Source organism: Ursus arctos, unplaced genomic scaffold (genome assembly GCF_023065955.2).
Source record: "Ursus arctos isolate Adak ecotype North America unplaced genomic scaffold, UrsArc2.0 scaffold_31, whole genome shotgun sequence".
Classification (NCBI taxonomy): domain Eukaryota; kingdom Metazoa; phylum Chordata; class Mammalia; order Carnivora; family Ursidae; genus Ursus; species Ursus arctos.
In genome coordinates, this window is record NW_026622997.1 from 5,396,068 (window position 1) to 5,411,073 (window position 15,006).

Sequence of the window (15,006 nt, forward strand, 5' to 3'; positions counted from 1 at the left end):
TCTCCCCACCTACCATGTCAAAATTTCTGGAAGAGATTTAGGTGCATAAAATAAAATATCAATCAAGAATTTAATGGCCAACTTATTTAACGACTACAGTCCCAAGTCAGTCAAAAATCTACAACTATACAAACTCTAAATTAAATGGTTGCTTTTTAGACTGGGACAGGTTAAAATAACATTTTATATATGAAAACAATTCCTTGGAATTATATAATGATAGCTACAATAAAATTATGTACTGAAGTGTGTTAACCATATAGCTCTGGGTTTCCCTTCTAAAAGGTCTCAAGAATTAATGACTTGTGGCAAATTTGGTTTGCATACTTAAAATGAAAAACACGATTTCCTTAACCCTCTAAATACCTTTAAAATGAACTCTACTAGAATATCAACAGTCAATGAACATATGAAAAAGTGTTAACCTACCAAATAGGGAAAGGCATGCAAATTAAAACATCATGAAAGAGTATTTTTATCTATCAGATGAAAATATTATCATCAGCAATGATGACCAAAATGTGATGAAACCAGCAACATTTACCAAGAGTCTTTAGAGCTCTAATTCTACTTCTAGGAATCAACTTTGAGACAGGAATAAAACATGCGATCAAAGATTATCTTCACCTCTCAGTAACAAAAACAAAAAAACCTTAAGGTTCCCAGTAGGAAAAAGTTAAAAAAAAAAAAAAGGTACATTTACATTAGCAGCTGTTATAAGCCGTAAAACTCACATCTACATGTTTAACAAAGGTGTTCACAACAGACTAGTCAACAGAAAAAGATGCCTCTAATGTAAAACTGAATTCAGAAAAATGTTTCATATTTTTATAACATAATACATATAGGTATATGGCATATATACTGATTACTATAAATACTAAAATATAATAGTGTTTATCTTTGGTGCATTATAGATAATTTTAAAAAGTTTTTTAGACTTTTCAGTATTTCTCCTTTTAAAAAATAATGATTGGATCTTACTTTTATAAGCAGGAGAAAAATGCATGACTGGGAAAAAAAACATTTCCAGGACTTGAGATAAAACGAAATGGAACTGGCACTGCAAATGGAAATGCATGGAAATGACAGGGGACTTACTGCTGGCACTTGCAATGTGGGATCAATATAGCACAAAGTCCTCGTAAGGCTTAATAATGGGGCTTATTTTACGGGAGGTATCCTGTAGGGCAAGATGAGTTTGATACTCTGATCTCATGAATTACCATTTAATGTTGAGTTATGAAGTCCAAAACGACATACATGAACCAACCTGCTTCACATCCTATTTCTTTGGTTTATTTTCATGGGAACAATTTCATTCTTTACTTTCAGATGTATGGTGCTGGGCCAGAAATCCATTCTAGATTCAGAATGAGAACACTTAATTTTGAGTTCTGCCTTGCTCTTCTACTGACAGGTCAAGTCATGAACCTCTCTGAGCATCCTTCCACAGGAAAAAAATGGAGTTAATGGTACTTTCCTTAATTACTTCACAGGGTTATTTGCATTAAAAAATGTATTTATGTATTATGAGGGGCACCTGGGTGGCTCAGTCAGTTAAGCATCCAATTCTTCATTTCAGCACAGGTCATGATCTCAGGGTTCTGGGATTGAGCCCTGCATCAGTGGGAAGTCTGCTTATCTCCCTCTCCCTCTGCCCCTCCTCCTGCTCTCTCTCTTTAAAATAAATTACTCTTTAAAAAATGTATATATGAAATCATGCTAGCTTTACATGATCATTAGTCATTAAATTTTAATGAGCTCCTAAAACACATAGTTATCTGTGTACTGCTCCTACACTAAAATTAATTCTACTTTTGAAGAGGAGGATCAAGATGAAGGGAATTAACAACTGGCCATTTTCATGCTTCTATTGGTAGAAATACCAATAAGAAAGCAGGAGGAAATATACCTAGAAGAACCCTTGGTAAACCACCAAATCCTACCTGGAAAGAGATCTGAGAGAATGCCTAATGTCTGGTGACACTAAGTTAGAAGCCCCCAATCAGCAATTATTTCCAAGAGCAGAAACAGAGTGACAGAATGGATAACAAACTATTTCTGTGAACAAGGTGTCCTCACAGTTTTTCTGGGATCTATGCCTCTAGAGATTTATTTGAAAAGGGAACTATGAAAAATAGTGGTAGTTGGCAGTATTTCTCCATTAATGCAAGAAAGAGATTTTACTTGGTTGGCATCATGCAATTAATGGATTCACTCATAATAAATAGAATCAGCACAAATGCTATCATCTAAATCTAGTTCACTGATTCATTTACTATGCAACTAAATGATTTAAAATATTTAATGTCAATTATTTAAAAATCCTAATTCTGAGTGTGAAAAACAGTCCACCATTTATTCTAAGCTTTACCTCCAGATCCAACATATTACCTTGGTTTCAAAATGATATCAACTCTCTCTCTATATCTCTAAAATAAATAAATAGATCTTTTTTAAAAGGGGGGGGGTGCCTGGGTGGCATGGTCAGTTAGGTGTCCAACTCTTGGCTTCGGCTCAGGTCATGATCTCGGGAAATGGGATCAAGCCCCAGGACAGGCTCCTCGCTCAGTGCAGAGTCTGCTTGAGACTCTCTCTCCCTCTGCCCTTCCCCCCACTCTCTCTCTTTCGAATATATAAATAAATCTTTGAAAACAAATGATATCAACAAGACTAGGAAGGATATCAAAGCCTACTTGTATGTCAACTTCATTCTATTTCTTTATGATGTAAACTGAAGCAACAGTTACTACTTATAACTTTGTAAAAACCTAAAGAGAACCAAACTTCCTCCTTCTCTTATATGCAATTACTAATCATTTCACATATTTTTAAATAATTAAAAAAACTGTTAATAAATATATTTGTGTCACTATTGTTACTGCACAAAAACAAAGTGCTCACTTTCTACAAATACTAATTCTTTACTGCAAGGAGCACCTTGCAATTCTCAACACAAAAATTTCTGGAAATAAACTCAACATTTGGCCCTACAGCCTTAAGTCACATTTCTCATCAGGATGATTAATCTTTACGAAAAGGCAGGAAAACAAGACAGAGCCACCCACTTTGACATTTTCATTCTTTGAAAAAAAAAATCCATTTCTAGTTCACAAACCATAACTATCATTTGTAAAAAGTATGCAATCCATCAAGAGTACTTTTTGATTATAAAGATTAACAAGATCATTATCATTCTTATTTTTTGCACTGAGAAAACTGTAAAAGTGGTTCTAGCTTAGTTTTACTTAGAAATCTGATAAACCTTTGCCCAAGAACCAACCTTTAATTAGAAGGTTGCTTCATTTTTTCCTTCTCTGCTTACTTGAAAAAAATATAAACAAAGTATAACATCTAAAGAAAAACCTACTCCATTGAATTTTACAGCACTCATTTTTTTTTAAAAGATTTTATTTATTTATTAGACAGAGAGACAGCCAGGGAGAGGGAACCCAGGCAGGGGGAGTGGGAGAGGGAGAAGCAGGCTCCCAGTGGAGGAGCCTGATGTGGGGCTCGATCCCAGGACTCCGGGATCACGCCCTGAGCTGAAGGCAGATGCTTAACGACTGAACCACCCAGGCGCCCCTACAGCACTCATTTTTGTCCAGCTTTGCTACATCCGTGGATTAGAGAGTGGAGAGCATGTATTTCTCAGGTCAGTTATTAAGCCTCCCATAGCTGTTATAAGTCACTCTCATGTGTGTGTCTTTGTCTGTGTGTCTCTGTGCTTGAGCACTTGTGCCCATGCTTAAGTAGTAAAAAGCAAAAGCATCATTGTGGTAATTTGGAAAGGGGGAGAAGAAGAAGAGGTGCGAGTAAGCAGGAAGATGTGATTTATCTGCAGGCTCAGGGAGTTTGTTGTTGGCTCTAAAGTAAAAGTTTTAACCTGAAAGGAGCCAAATTTGAGATGATTCTTAAAGATTTGGGTTTGATGCCTTTCTATTTCCTTCCCTTACTTTGAGCAGCTTTGGTGGGGAGTAAATCAGCTTTTGCCTTGAGAAACTTTGATCTAGAGAAAAGAAGAGAATATTAAATCAGTGAATCAAGGTGAGAAGAGCAGGAATCATTCAAAGCCAGGGTGGGGTGAAGATGGGGAAGATAGAGGGGTGTGCGGAGGGTAAGGACAGAAAAGTATAGGAAAAGTAAAAAAGAGAGGGTACTAAGACAATAGTTTGGAAACTAAATGGATAAAACAACCAACTTGTTCATTTAACATAATTCATTTACCTGTGTTATTTTCTCTATTCCCTGGAAGTTGTGCTTTTCAAAATGTTCCACTATATTTAGGAAGGTGTGACGTTCTAGGTAGCAGCAGTTACTTAGGACTATCAGAAGTCTCTGTTCCTAAAAGCAAAACAAATGTTTAGAAAATGACATTTATAGTAACAAACTGGGTAACACTTATCATTTATTAAATTTAATTATAATCTCCTCATGTTTAATATCAGTATTCAATGTTTTGTTTTTCTTGGTCTCCTTTTTCCCCAATAATAATATAGAGAGAAACAATGTAATTCTATAATTCTATATTCTATAACTGCTTGTTATTACATAATGCACTAAAGAATCAAATAATGCTGCCTTTGAAATTTAATAGCTGTATGGAAAAAGAGCTAATGACTAAGGTAGGATCAGCTGTTGTTCTTGTGAAAGCGGTTTACTTTACTGGTTATTCTACCTAATATTTTTTGCAGCAAAAAAAGCTATAAAAATGGATATTTTAAAATAATTACAAAAACTGCAAAAATTCGTAGAAAATAATTCATAAATTTTTCATAACTTGAAAGAGAATTATAATGCCAGCCATACGATGGGCTCCTCCCAAAAACTGGGCCGTCACAGACGCATTTTATGTAGAATAGTTTCCCTCTTAAGGGGAGTGATGGGACACAGGGAACTCTCCCATAGTGTCGGTTATGAAGAGGACTAGAATATGAATTCTATGTTCTCCAGGGTTCTAGCCACTTTAAGGTAATTGCTTATTAAAATTACCAGACCCCAAGGCTGATGAATAAACATCATTTTACAGTTCAGAAGAACTACTCTTATAAACAAAATTCCAGGAATGGCAGTTATCATCACTGCTGTGGCTCACCAAGAACACTCTCCCATGCCCTCTCAGTGTGAGAGCATTCTCTAGAACAACAGTGACTAATTAAGAGCTTTGCTTTAAGATCTCTTGACTAAACACTAAGGCAAAACTACTTTCCAGGAAAAATTTTAAGCCATATTTTGCTTACTGTTTTGTATATAACTTATGTTAAAAGGAATATAATAAATGAGGAAAATAAATAGATCCCTATCTTGAGGTACACTCTGAACTCAGTTGCCCAGTACAGCTTGTATCTCCCAATAATTTCATTTAGATCCATCAAAAATTTTAAAACTTTTTAAATTTTTTTATTTAAAATATTATTATCTTTATTGCTGGCACAGTGTGGCCTATTCAATGCCCTTTTTGGTCATCAACAAATATAATTAAAGGGTAAGGAGTTATTAAAGTACCTTCAAACAAATGAGAGGTTGTGAATGGCCTTGAATTAATCTATGGATGGGAAATAAATTATGAAACAAGGAAAACAGGGTTCTGTTATACACATCATTCCTCCACATTTTGTGAATAAATGGCAAGTGAGAACCAGAAAGAAAGCAGCACTGCATAGGCACACGGGCCAGTCTGGGGAAGGGGTATATTCCCTTTGTCCCATACCTGGTATTACCATTATGTGGTCCTCATAAAGAACGTGAAATAAAGTAAGCCACTCTAAACATGCTGCACTGTGCAAAAATCTCAACTGGTTTTTCAGTTATAAGATCAATCCTCAATTATCTTTTCCTCCAAATATTAACCTTATAGTCTAACAGACCCCCTGAGCCTGCTGTATCTTCTTTGCCCTGTTAATTAACTCTCTTTGATTTTTCTTCCTGTAGTCTGCATTGTTCTTCCCCCAAAATGGAAAAATAATTTGAGTGATTTGAAGTCTTACTCTTGGTAATTGTATTTTTCTTTCCAAATCTAACCAATCAGAAGTGAAAGTGGGAAGAATAATTGAACACTACAATAATCAAATTCTTAAACTTTAATGATTAAAAGCTTATTAGCAACTTAGATGAATATGTATGTTTGAAAATAACTCAACCTATCAAAGGTAGTACTTGCTGATTATGTGTTATTTCAATTATTTCTCACAGAATCTCTGAGATGTAGACATTACCATCCCAATTTTGTCCAGGAGAAAACTGGACACCTCAATGACATGCCCAAGATTATTCAGTTAGTAAGACGAAGACCAGGAAGCAAAGTTAGTTATCTTCTGGCGCCAAACCTGGACGTCTATCTTACCATAACTGCCTCTCTGCTGAATAATGGAATAAGACCCTAAGAAGACCTCAATAATCTGGGTCAAATCTAATGAGATATCCTTCAAATGCAGAGAAACACAGAAATTGAATTTGGTACCAAATGAACAATTTTAGGGAGTAAAATGGAAGAGATAAGGTCCTGTGACTGGGAGAAGCAAGTATAAAACACCTGGGGGGTGGCTGACAGTAAGCTCAATGTGAGTCAATAGAAATGTAATTTAAGGTATAGTTCTGGCTTCTTCCCAGTTGCCAGGGCCACATCAGAGTCCTGTACTCCCACTGTTGAAAAAGGACAGACGTAGACTAAGAGAAGAACCACTGCCGTATGGGGTAGGAAGTGCCTAAAAGATTTAGGGTGTTAGCTAAGAGAAATGAAGATTCCAAGCCCACACAAACAAGTGTTTTCAAACACTGAAAAGACTGTCATGTAGAAATTAGGATTGCTCTAAAGGACAGAGAAAAAAGCACAGTTAGCCCAATAGCTCGTAAGGCCGTTCTCAATTTAGAAGGCTCTTTCCTCCAGCCTGTGTCTTTCTCTAGTCTACTATGTTCACAGTGCAAAGAATGGGCTAAACTCACAACACCAACTTCCTCAGCTCCTATCTGATGTTGATCCAGTGCACACAGATAGCCCACTAGCAATCCACTAATATGCTTCTTTCTTTTTTTCAAAGATTTTATTTATTTATTTGACAGAGAGAGAGAGACAGCCAGCAAGAGACGGAGCACAAGCAGGGGGGGGTGGGAGAGGAAGAAGCAGGCTCCCAGCGGAGGAGCCTGACGCGGGGCTCAATCCCAGAACGCCGGGATCACGCCCTGAGCTGAAGGCAGATGCTTAACGACTGAGCCACCCAGGTGCCCCTGATATGCTTCTCCTACATTAACAAATGACCACCTAACTGCCCAGCCCAAAACACTCCAGTTTTCATCTGACCCCACCTGATCTTTTTTTTTTTTTTATTATGTTAGTCACCCACCTGATCTTCTACCAGTCTGCAATACTGATACACACTCCTTTGTTTAAATGATCTTTTCCATCTCTCTCAGGAACACTGTTCCGTCTGGATTTTCTTCTCTCTCTCTTTCTCTCCCTCTCTCAGATTATTCTTTTTTGGGAACTTTGAGGCTCTCTGTTTCTGGCCATCCCTTAAATACTGGTACCCCCCAATATTATTTTTATATATTTGGCCCTCCTCTCATTCTACTAGTATTTTTCCTAGTATACTCATCCACTCCCGGGCCTTATATTGCTTATACAGTTTACCCCTGAACAACACAGGTTTGAAACGCACTGGTCCATTTATATGCAAATTTTTTTGATACATACAGTACAATATTGTAAATGTATTTTCTCTTCCTCGTGACTTTGGTTAACATTGTTTCTCTAACTTACTTTATTGTAATACAGCATATAATAATAACATACAAAACGTGTTAGTTGCCTGTTATTGGTAAGGCTTTTGCTCAACAGACTATTGGTAGTTAAGTTTAAGGGGAATCAAAAGTTGCACGTGGATTTTCGGCTGAACAGGGCATCGATGCCCCTAACCCCCTCATCGCTCAAGGGTCAACTTTATATTACTGGTTCAGAAATCTGTATCTAGATTTCCCTCCTGGGGTCCAGACAAGTATGTCTAACCACCCATTAAATATTTCTGCTTGAATGTCACTCATTTAATATATCTGGTCCCAAAATGAATTTTTAATCTTTCCTAATATAACAAATTCCTTATTTAGAAATTCACACTTATAATAACTGTGGGAATGATACAGGGCAGGAAATTTTGGTCATACGCTTTCTTTCTTGAGAAATACACATACATATATACATACATACATGTACACACACACATGATACGTGTGTGATACAGCCTTAAGCAAATGACAAACCAGAGAGGGTTATTTTTTTTTAAGACAGATGGGTTTGGATTTCAAGAGCTGAATTTATAAATGCATATATACAAATACATATTTTATATGTATGAATAAAGTATGTGTGTGAATCATCCCTAAAGACATGTACATGCTAAAAGAAAGATGTAAGTGGACATATATAAAAGGTGGCATGGCTTTGTTTTTGCCACAGAACTTTATGTTCAAATGAAATGCTAGCAGGGAACTTACAGAAATAAAACAGAGAAAAGCAGAGCTTCTCTAGTTGGAGAGGAAAACTATGGGGAGATGGGCCCGTCTTCTGCTTCCTCTCCAACCTTCAAACACCAGGGAACCGCTCAGGCACCTATTTCACACTCACGAACTTGCACGATGCAGGGAGTAGACAGAACTACTTAAGTTATAACTTCGACTAAAAAGTTTTTAAGTTGTGGAATACATAGAAAATTATATTTTTCCTAAAATTTTCACAAAACAAAACATAGCTCCAAATTATAGAATAGTATACTACAGCAGGAATACAATAGCAGTCAAAGTAATTTAGAATGATTTATAAGTCTGGTATGTTTAGCTTTCTATTTATCATCTTACTTACAGAAGTCAAACTGAAGTCTTCATGGATACTTCCAAACAAATCTGGAGAAGATACATCAATGGAAAGACTAAACACAGAAGCAAGTAGGAGAACAGTGACAATTAAAGCACTAAAATTAACAATGTTACTCTAACATTGTATATCTATCACAACTCAATAAAAAAATGTAGTGAACTTTATATAAACTTAACTTCAAAATCTCTGGTCAAAAATCACATAACTCTGTTCTTCGTATTTAACAATTAACAGCTCAAAGTAGACACTATAGGCTATCTATTAATATAGGCCATATGACATTTGGGTCTTCTTGATACTCAATTAAATTTTATAAAAATCACCAAAGGGGTGATTTTTAAATCACCTAATAATTTAATTTTTAGGTACAGACTCAAATTAATTGAAATGTTTTTGACTATCAGAATCTCCAGAGGGCTTTTTCAAGTTCCTTTTCATAATAAACCACTTACAGGTGAGCTGAGTTAGGAAATTAGCTAATAACCAACAAGTGACCAAAGACACAAAATTGCAGGGGAGGAAATGCTAGAATCTACTGATCAATTGATATAATAGAATGCTAATATACACTTTAGCAGGAATTCTTTTCCTTAAACCTAACCAATGGAACAGAAATAAAGTTCAGAAATATAGAGAAAACCCCAAAGACTCCACCAAAAAACTACTAGAACTAATAAATGAATTCAGTAAAGTTGCAGGATAGAAAATCAATGTACAGAAATCCGTTGCATTTCAATACACCTATAATGAAGCAGCAGAAAGAGAAATTAAGAAAAAAATCCCATGTACAACTGCACCAAAAATAATAAAATACCTAGGAATAAACCTAACTGAACAGGTGAAAGATCTGTACATTGAAAACTATAAAACACAGATGAAAGAAATTAAAGATGAACAAAAAAATGGAAAGACATTCCATGCTTATGGATTGGAAGAACAAATATTGTTAAAATGTCTATATTAACCAATGCAATCTACGCTTTTAATGCAATCCCTATCAAAATACCAATGGCATTGTTCACAGAACTAGAACAAGCCATCCTAAAATTTGTATGGAAGCACGAAAGACCCCAAATAGCCAAAGCAATCTTGACAAGAAAAGCAAAGCTGGAGGTATCACAATTCTAGACTTCAAGTTATATTACAAAGCTGTAGTGATCAAGACTGTATGGTACTGGCACCAAAATGGACACATGGATCAATGAAACAGAACAGAAAACCAAGAATAAACTGATATCATATGGTCACTTAATCTTTTTTTTTTTTAAAAAGATTTTATTTATTTATTTGACAGAGAGAGAGAGAGAGAGGGAACACAAGCAGGGGGAGTGGGAGAGGGAGAAGGAGGTTTCCCGCTGAGAAGGGCTTGATCCTAGGACCGTGGGATCCCAATGCGGGGCTTGATCCCAGGACCCTGGGATCATGACCTGAGCTGAAGGCAGATGCTTAACGACTGAGTCACCAAGGCGCCCCTGGTCACTTAAATCTTTGACAAAGCAGGGAAGAATATGCAATTTGAAAAGGACAGTCAACAAAGGTGTTGGGAAAACTGGACAGCAACATTCAAAAGAAAGAAACTGGACCACTTTACTACACCATGTACAAAAATAAATTCAAAATGGATTAAAGACGTAAATGTGAGACCTGAAGCCGTAAGAATCCTAGAACAGAACACAGGCAGTAACCTCTTTGACACCGGCCGAGCAACTTTTTCTAGATAACTTCCCTGATGCAAGGGAAACAAAAGCAAAAATCAACCACTGGGACTACATCAAAATAAAAAGCTTCTGCACAGCGAAGAAAACAATCAGCAAAACTAAAATGCAACCTACAAAATGAGAGACGATATTTACAAATGACACATCCAATAAAGAGTTAGTATCCAAAACATATAAAGAAATTGCAAAATTTGACACCCAAAGAACAAATAATCCAATTTAAAAATGAGCAGAACACATGAACAGGCATTTCTCCAAAAGACATCCAGACTGCCAACAGACACATGAAAAGCTGTTTACCATCACTCATGATCAGGGAAATGCAAATCAAAGATACAATGAGATACCACCTCACACCTGTTAGAATGGCTAAAATCAACAATATAAGAAACATTAGGTGTTGGCAAGGATGTAGAGAAAAAAGAACGCTCATGCACTGTTAGTGGGAATACAAATTGGTACAGCCAGTGTGGAAAAGAGTATGGAGGTTCCACAGAAAGTTAAAAATAGAACTACCCTATGATGCAGCAATAGCACTACTAAGCTCTTTCCCCCAAAGGATACAAAAATACTGATTTAAAGGGACACATGCATCGTGATGTTTATAGCACATTGTCAACAATATCAAATTATGGAAGGAGCCCAAGTGTCCATCGACTGATGAATGGATAAAGAAGATGTGGTGTGTGTGTGTATATATATGTATATGTATATATACGTAATGGATTATTACTCAGCCAAAAAAAGAATGAAATCTTGCCATTTGCAACAACATGGATAAAGCTAAAGAGTGTTATGCTAAGTGAAATAAGTCAGTCAGAGAGAGACAAATACCATATGATTTCACTCATATGTGGAATTTAAGAAACAAAATGAACAGACAATGGGAAAAAGAGAGAGAGAGAAACAAACCAAGAAACAGACTCTTAATTTTAGAGAAATGATGGTTATCAGAGGGGAGAGGGTGGGGAATGGGTAAAATAGGTAATGGGGATTAAGGAGGGCACTTGTTGTGATGAGCATGAGTGGTGTACGGAACTGTCAAATCACTATGTTGTGCACCTAAAACTAATGTAACACAGTATGTGGAGGTTAAAATAAAAAAAGAAAAGTTCAGAAATATGTAGCACTATGTATCAGAATTCAATGGTGTCTGAAAAAGAAACTGTAACAAAACAAAACAGAAGGAAAGACATTTAATCAACAATATCAGCAAACTGGTGAGCAATACAAATTCCTGGTGGATTGTGTTAAACATATAAAATCAAACCACAGAAAAGCTATAGTTCAATATTAAGTCTCAAAGAGGCAGTAGTATTATATACTGAGAGGCAAAAACCAATACCAAGAAAATCACATACATGGAAAACTTCTCAAATTACCAATTATAGACTTAAGAGGCATTTATTTCAGTATTTTCTGTGTTTGAGCATAAACCTTAGCACAGAAGTTACACACGCCACGTATCACTCAATATCATTCAGATAAATTACATTACTAAAAGATCCTACAGAACAATATTATAAAAGACTTATTACCAGAATTTGTAAATATAAGAATATACATGTATCCTCTGGAGCTCAAATAATTAAGCTTGACCCACTAGAAAAATCAGTCTTTAACAAGAGTTATTGCTAATTCTCTAACATCAGAATTCTAAAGGTTATCAACTAGGAATTATATATTTTAACTTTCATTCTTATTATTTATAGAACTTGTTGCTTTCAATAATTAGTAAGCTAATCACATGTTCAGCTTACTTAACATGTCTCTAGGAATGCTGAGTTCAGAAGATAAAGAAATTATATAAAAATATAGATCAACTATATAAAAATATAATTTTAATATACACAATCTATCTCTCTTATTGTCTTAGGATATAAGACTACATATAAAATATTAGCCTGTATTTTTAATCCTCCTAAACGCATCAATGAGATTAGTTTCAGTTTACTTACTGTGTAGTATCCACATCTGCATCAGGCTTAGTGCTCAACTGTTCCAGACAGTATATAAAAATCTAAGTCAAAAATAAGAAATTTCAGTAACATGAATTCTTAGATACTAATCCATTTGGACATGAAAACTAATTTTCTGTAAATAAATTCCCCCCCCCTTTTTTTTTAAAGAGAGTGTGTGCATGTACACTCACAAGTGGAGGGGGCAGGGGCAGAGGGAGGGAAAGAATCTGAAGCAGGCTCCATGCCCAGCACCGGAGCCTGACACAGGGCTCAATCTCACCACCCTGAGGTCAAGACCTGAGCTGAAATCAAAAGTTGGACTCTAAACCAACTGAGCCACCCAGGTGCCCCAATAATCCTATGTAAATAAAAAAACCCAAACATACACTTACATATACAAATATATACTTATATACACTATAAGTGACATGTATGTATGTACAGATATCTCCCAGAAGTGATAGAATATATATCCTGTATATATATTCTGTATGTATGCATCGGGAATTTATATGCCAATGTATATAACATAAGTGATGAAAGACTAAAAGCACCTATGTTTTGATCCAACTATAAATTCCTGAATATATTTTAGGAAAAAGACCTTTTCCTTCGTTTCATCCACTCAATCACATGCTCAGCTTTGTTACGTTCTCGCAAACACTGGTCCCAATCAAAGAACTTCACGCTCTAGATACAATGTAAACTATCATGCCATTTAACTTGTTCTGTAACAGAAATATATGTGAAGTAGGAGGAAAACACAAAAAAAGGAAGTATAATATAAAGGGGTATTGCTAGAACAATCTGGAACTAATCTTACCTTGAACTCTGTTACCTTACTTGCCATAAACTATTATGGACTCAGACAAGATGAAAAAAGAATGTTATATATATATTAGTAATAGGGAGGAGTTTACTATAATGTGCTTTATTTCAGGTTTCAGGGCATCAGTGCTTTTACATATTACCTGCATGATACTGATGCTTAGTTGACAGACCTCCTCCTGTGTTTTCGGTTGCTGAAAGACCTATAAAGAAGAATTTGGTAAGTTTTTTTGACTTCTCTAAGAAAACAAAACTTTGTATTTATGAAGCTCGATAAAAAAAAATTCATACATGGGAAACTGCTTCCAGTGTGGGTAACCTTACTCTGAAAGGGACAGGAATAAAGAGCTGCCCTCCAGGCAGTGTTTTCGGCCTGAGGATACACTGGCAAGGAGCTGCGTGACAACATTCAGGTCAGTCATTCTCTCTGTATACAAGTGTCAATGATTCCAATTACTCTAGCTACGACACTTACATTCACATTTTAACTGCCATCAGCCTATCATGGAACCAAGAAATTGACAGCCTAATCAGTTAAATGAAATAAAACAAGCAAGCGGCTTCGGGAAAAGCTCTCTTGTGCTGAAATGACTCATGTACAACTGTGATTCCCAAGGGTTCCCGCGGAAGTCTGAAACAGAAGTTGAATTTACAGAACAGAAAACTTACACTGGCTTCTCCAGGCTTGCACTCTAGAACTCCTTTAAGTGACTGCAGAGAATGTACAATGCACTGTTCAAACTGACATGGCTGAAGGAAAAAAAAAAATGCATTATCTTAAAATCCAAAAATAAGCATTGGTTATTAAGACATTTAACAGAAGCAAATTATGGCCCAAAACTCTCAATTTTACAGATTTATTGAAAGGAAAACAGATGCCAACAAATTGACAGATTATCTCCTAGTCATCAAGATTTAGATTTGGCATGTTTTCCACTTGATATTTAAAAATGGGTAAATCTTGAGATTCTAAAATACATCTACTTCAACTAGAACAGAAGTCAGGTATAACTAAAATTTTTCTTCAAAATTCTATTCTTTTGAGTGGCAAATGACCTGATAAAGAACAGATATAACAAGTTTAGATTTTATTATTATTATTTTGAGAGAGAAAGCATGCTCAAGTGGAGGGAGGAGGGGCAGAGGGAGAGAGAATCTTAAGCAGACTCCACACTCAGAGGGGAGCCCGATGTGGGGCTCCATTCCACTACCCTGAGATCATGACCTGAGCCGAAATCAGGAGTCAGATGCTTATCTGACTGAGCCACCCAGGTGCCCCAAGAAAATCTTATTTTTAAGCAGTTTAAAGATAGGGCCAATAGGAAAATTTTTTGAAAAACAGGTGCCCCCAAGTTCATACTTTAAACACTAAAAAAAAGAACTTCATTCTTAAACACTGGCTCAGTCTCCTAGATCTTCTATATGTCTGGTACTGTTCAAAATTTAATGTTACTAATACTTATTTGTAGGAGGTCCATGATCTTTAATTCAAAAGTCATTACAGTTATTTTTGATATACATTAAGTCAGAAAATAAAACTTGAAGATATGTCCAACAAATGGCATTCAAGATAAGTCTGAATGAATCATAACATCTTAGCTCCTATTATATTTAAGGTTTCACTTTGTGC

At 35.8% G+C, this 15,006-nt stretch overlaps 1 protein-coding gene across 3 annotated transcripts in view; it reads right to left on the reverse strand.

Annotated features, from left to right (window-relative positions):
* EXOC2 (exocyst complex component 2) overlaps positions 1 to 15,006 on the reverse strand; it is a 248,708-nt gene that overhangs the window by 82,584 nt on the left and 151,118 nt on the right. For 2 of the 3 annotated variants that reach the window (XM_026511359.4, XM_026511361.4), the window contains 5 exons: positions 14,046 to 14,126; positions 13,520 to 13,579; positions 12,546 to 12,607; positions 8,855 to 8,921; positions 4,231 to 4,347 (listed from right to left, as the gene is read on the reverse strand). In XM_026511359.4, coding sequence (XP_026367144.1) covers positions 4,231 to 4,347; positions 8,855 to 8,921; positions 12,546 to 12,607; positions 13,520 to 13,579; positions 14,046 to 14,126 — 387 coding nt within the window. Of the gene's footprint in view, positions 1 to 3,396; positions 4,013 to 4,230; positions 4,348 to 8,854; positions 8,922 to 12,545; positions 12,608 to 13,519; positions 13,580 to 14,045; positions 14,127 to 15,006 lie in introns of those variants that run through there. The other variant, XM_044388711.3, reaches the window with a different exon arrangement.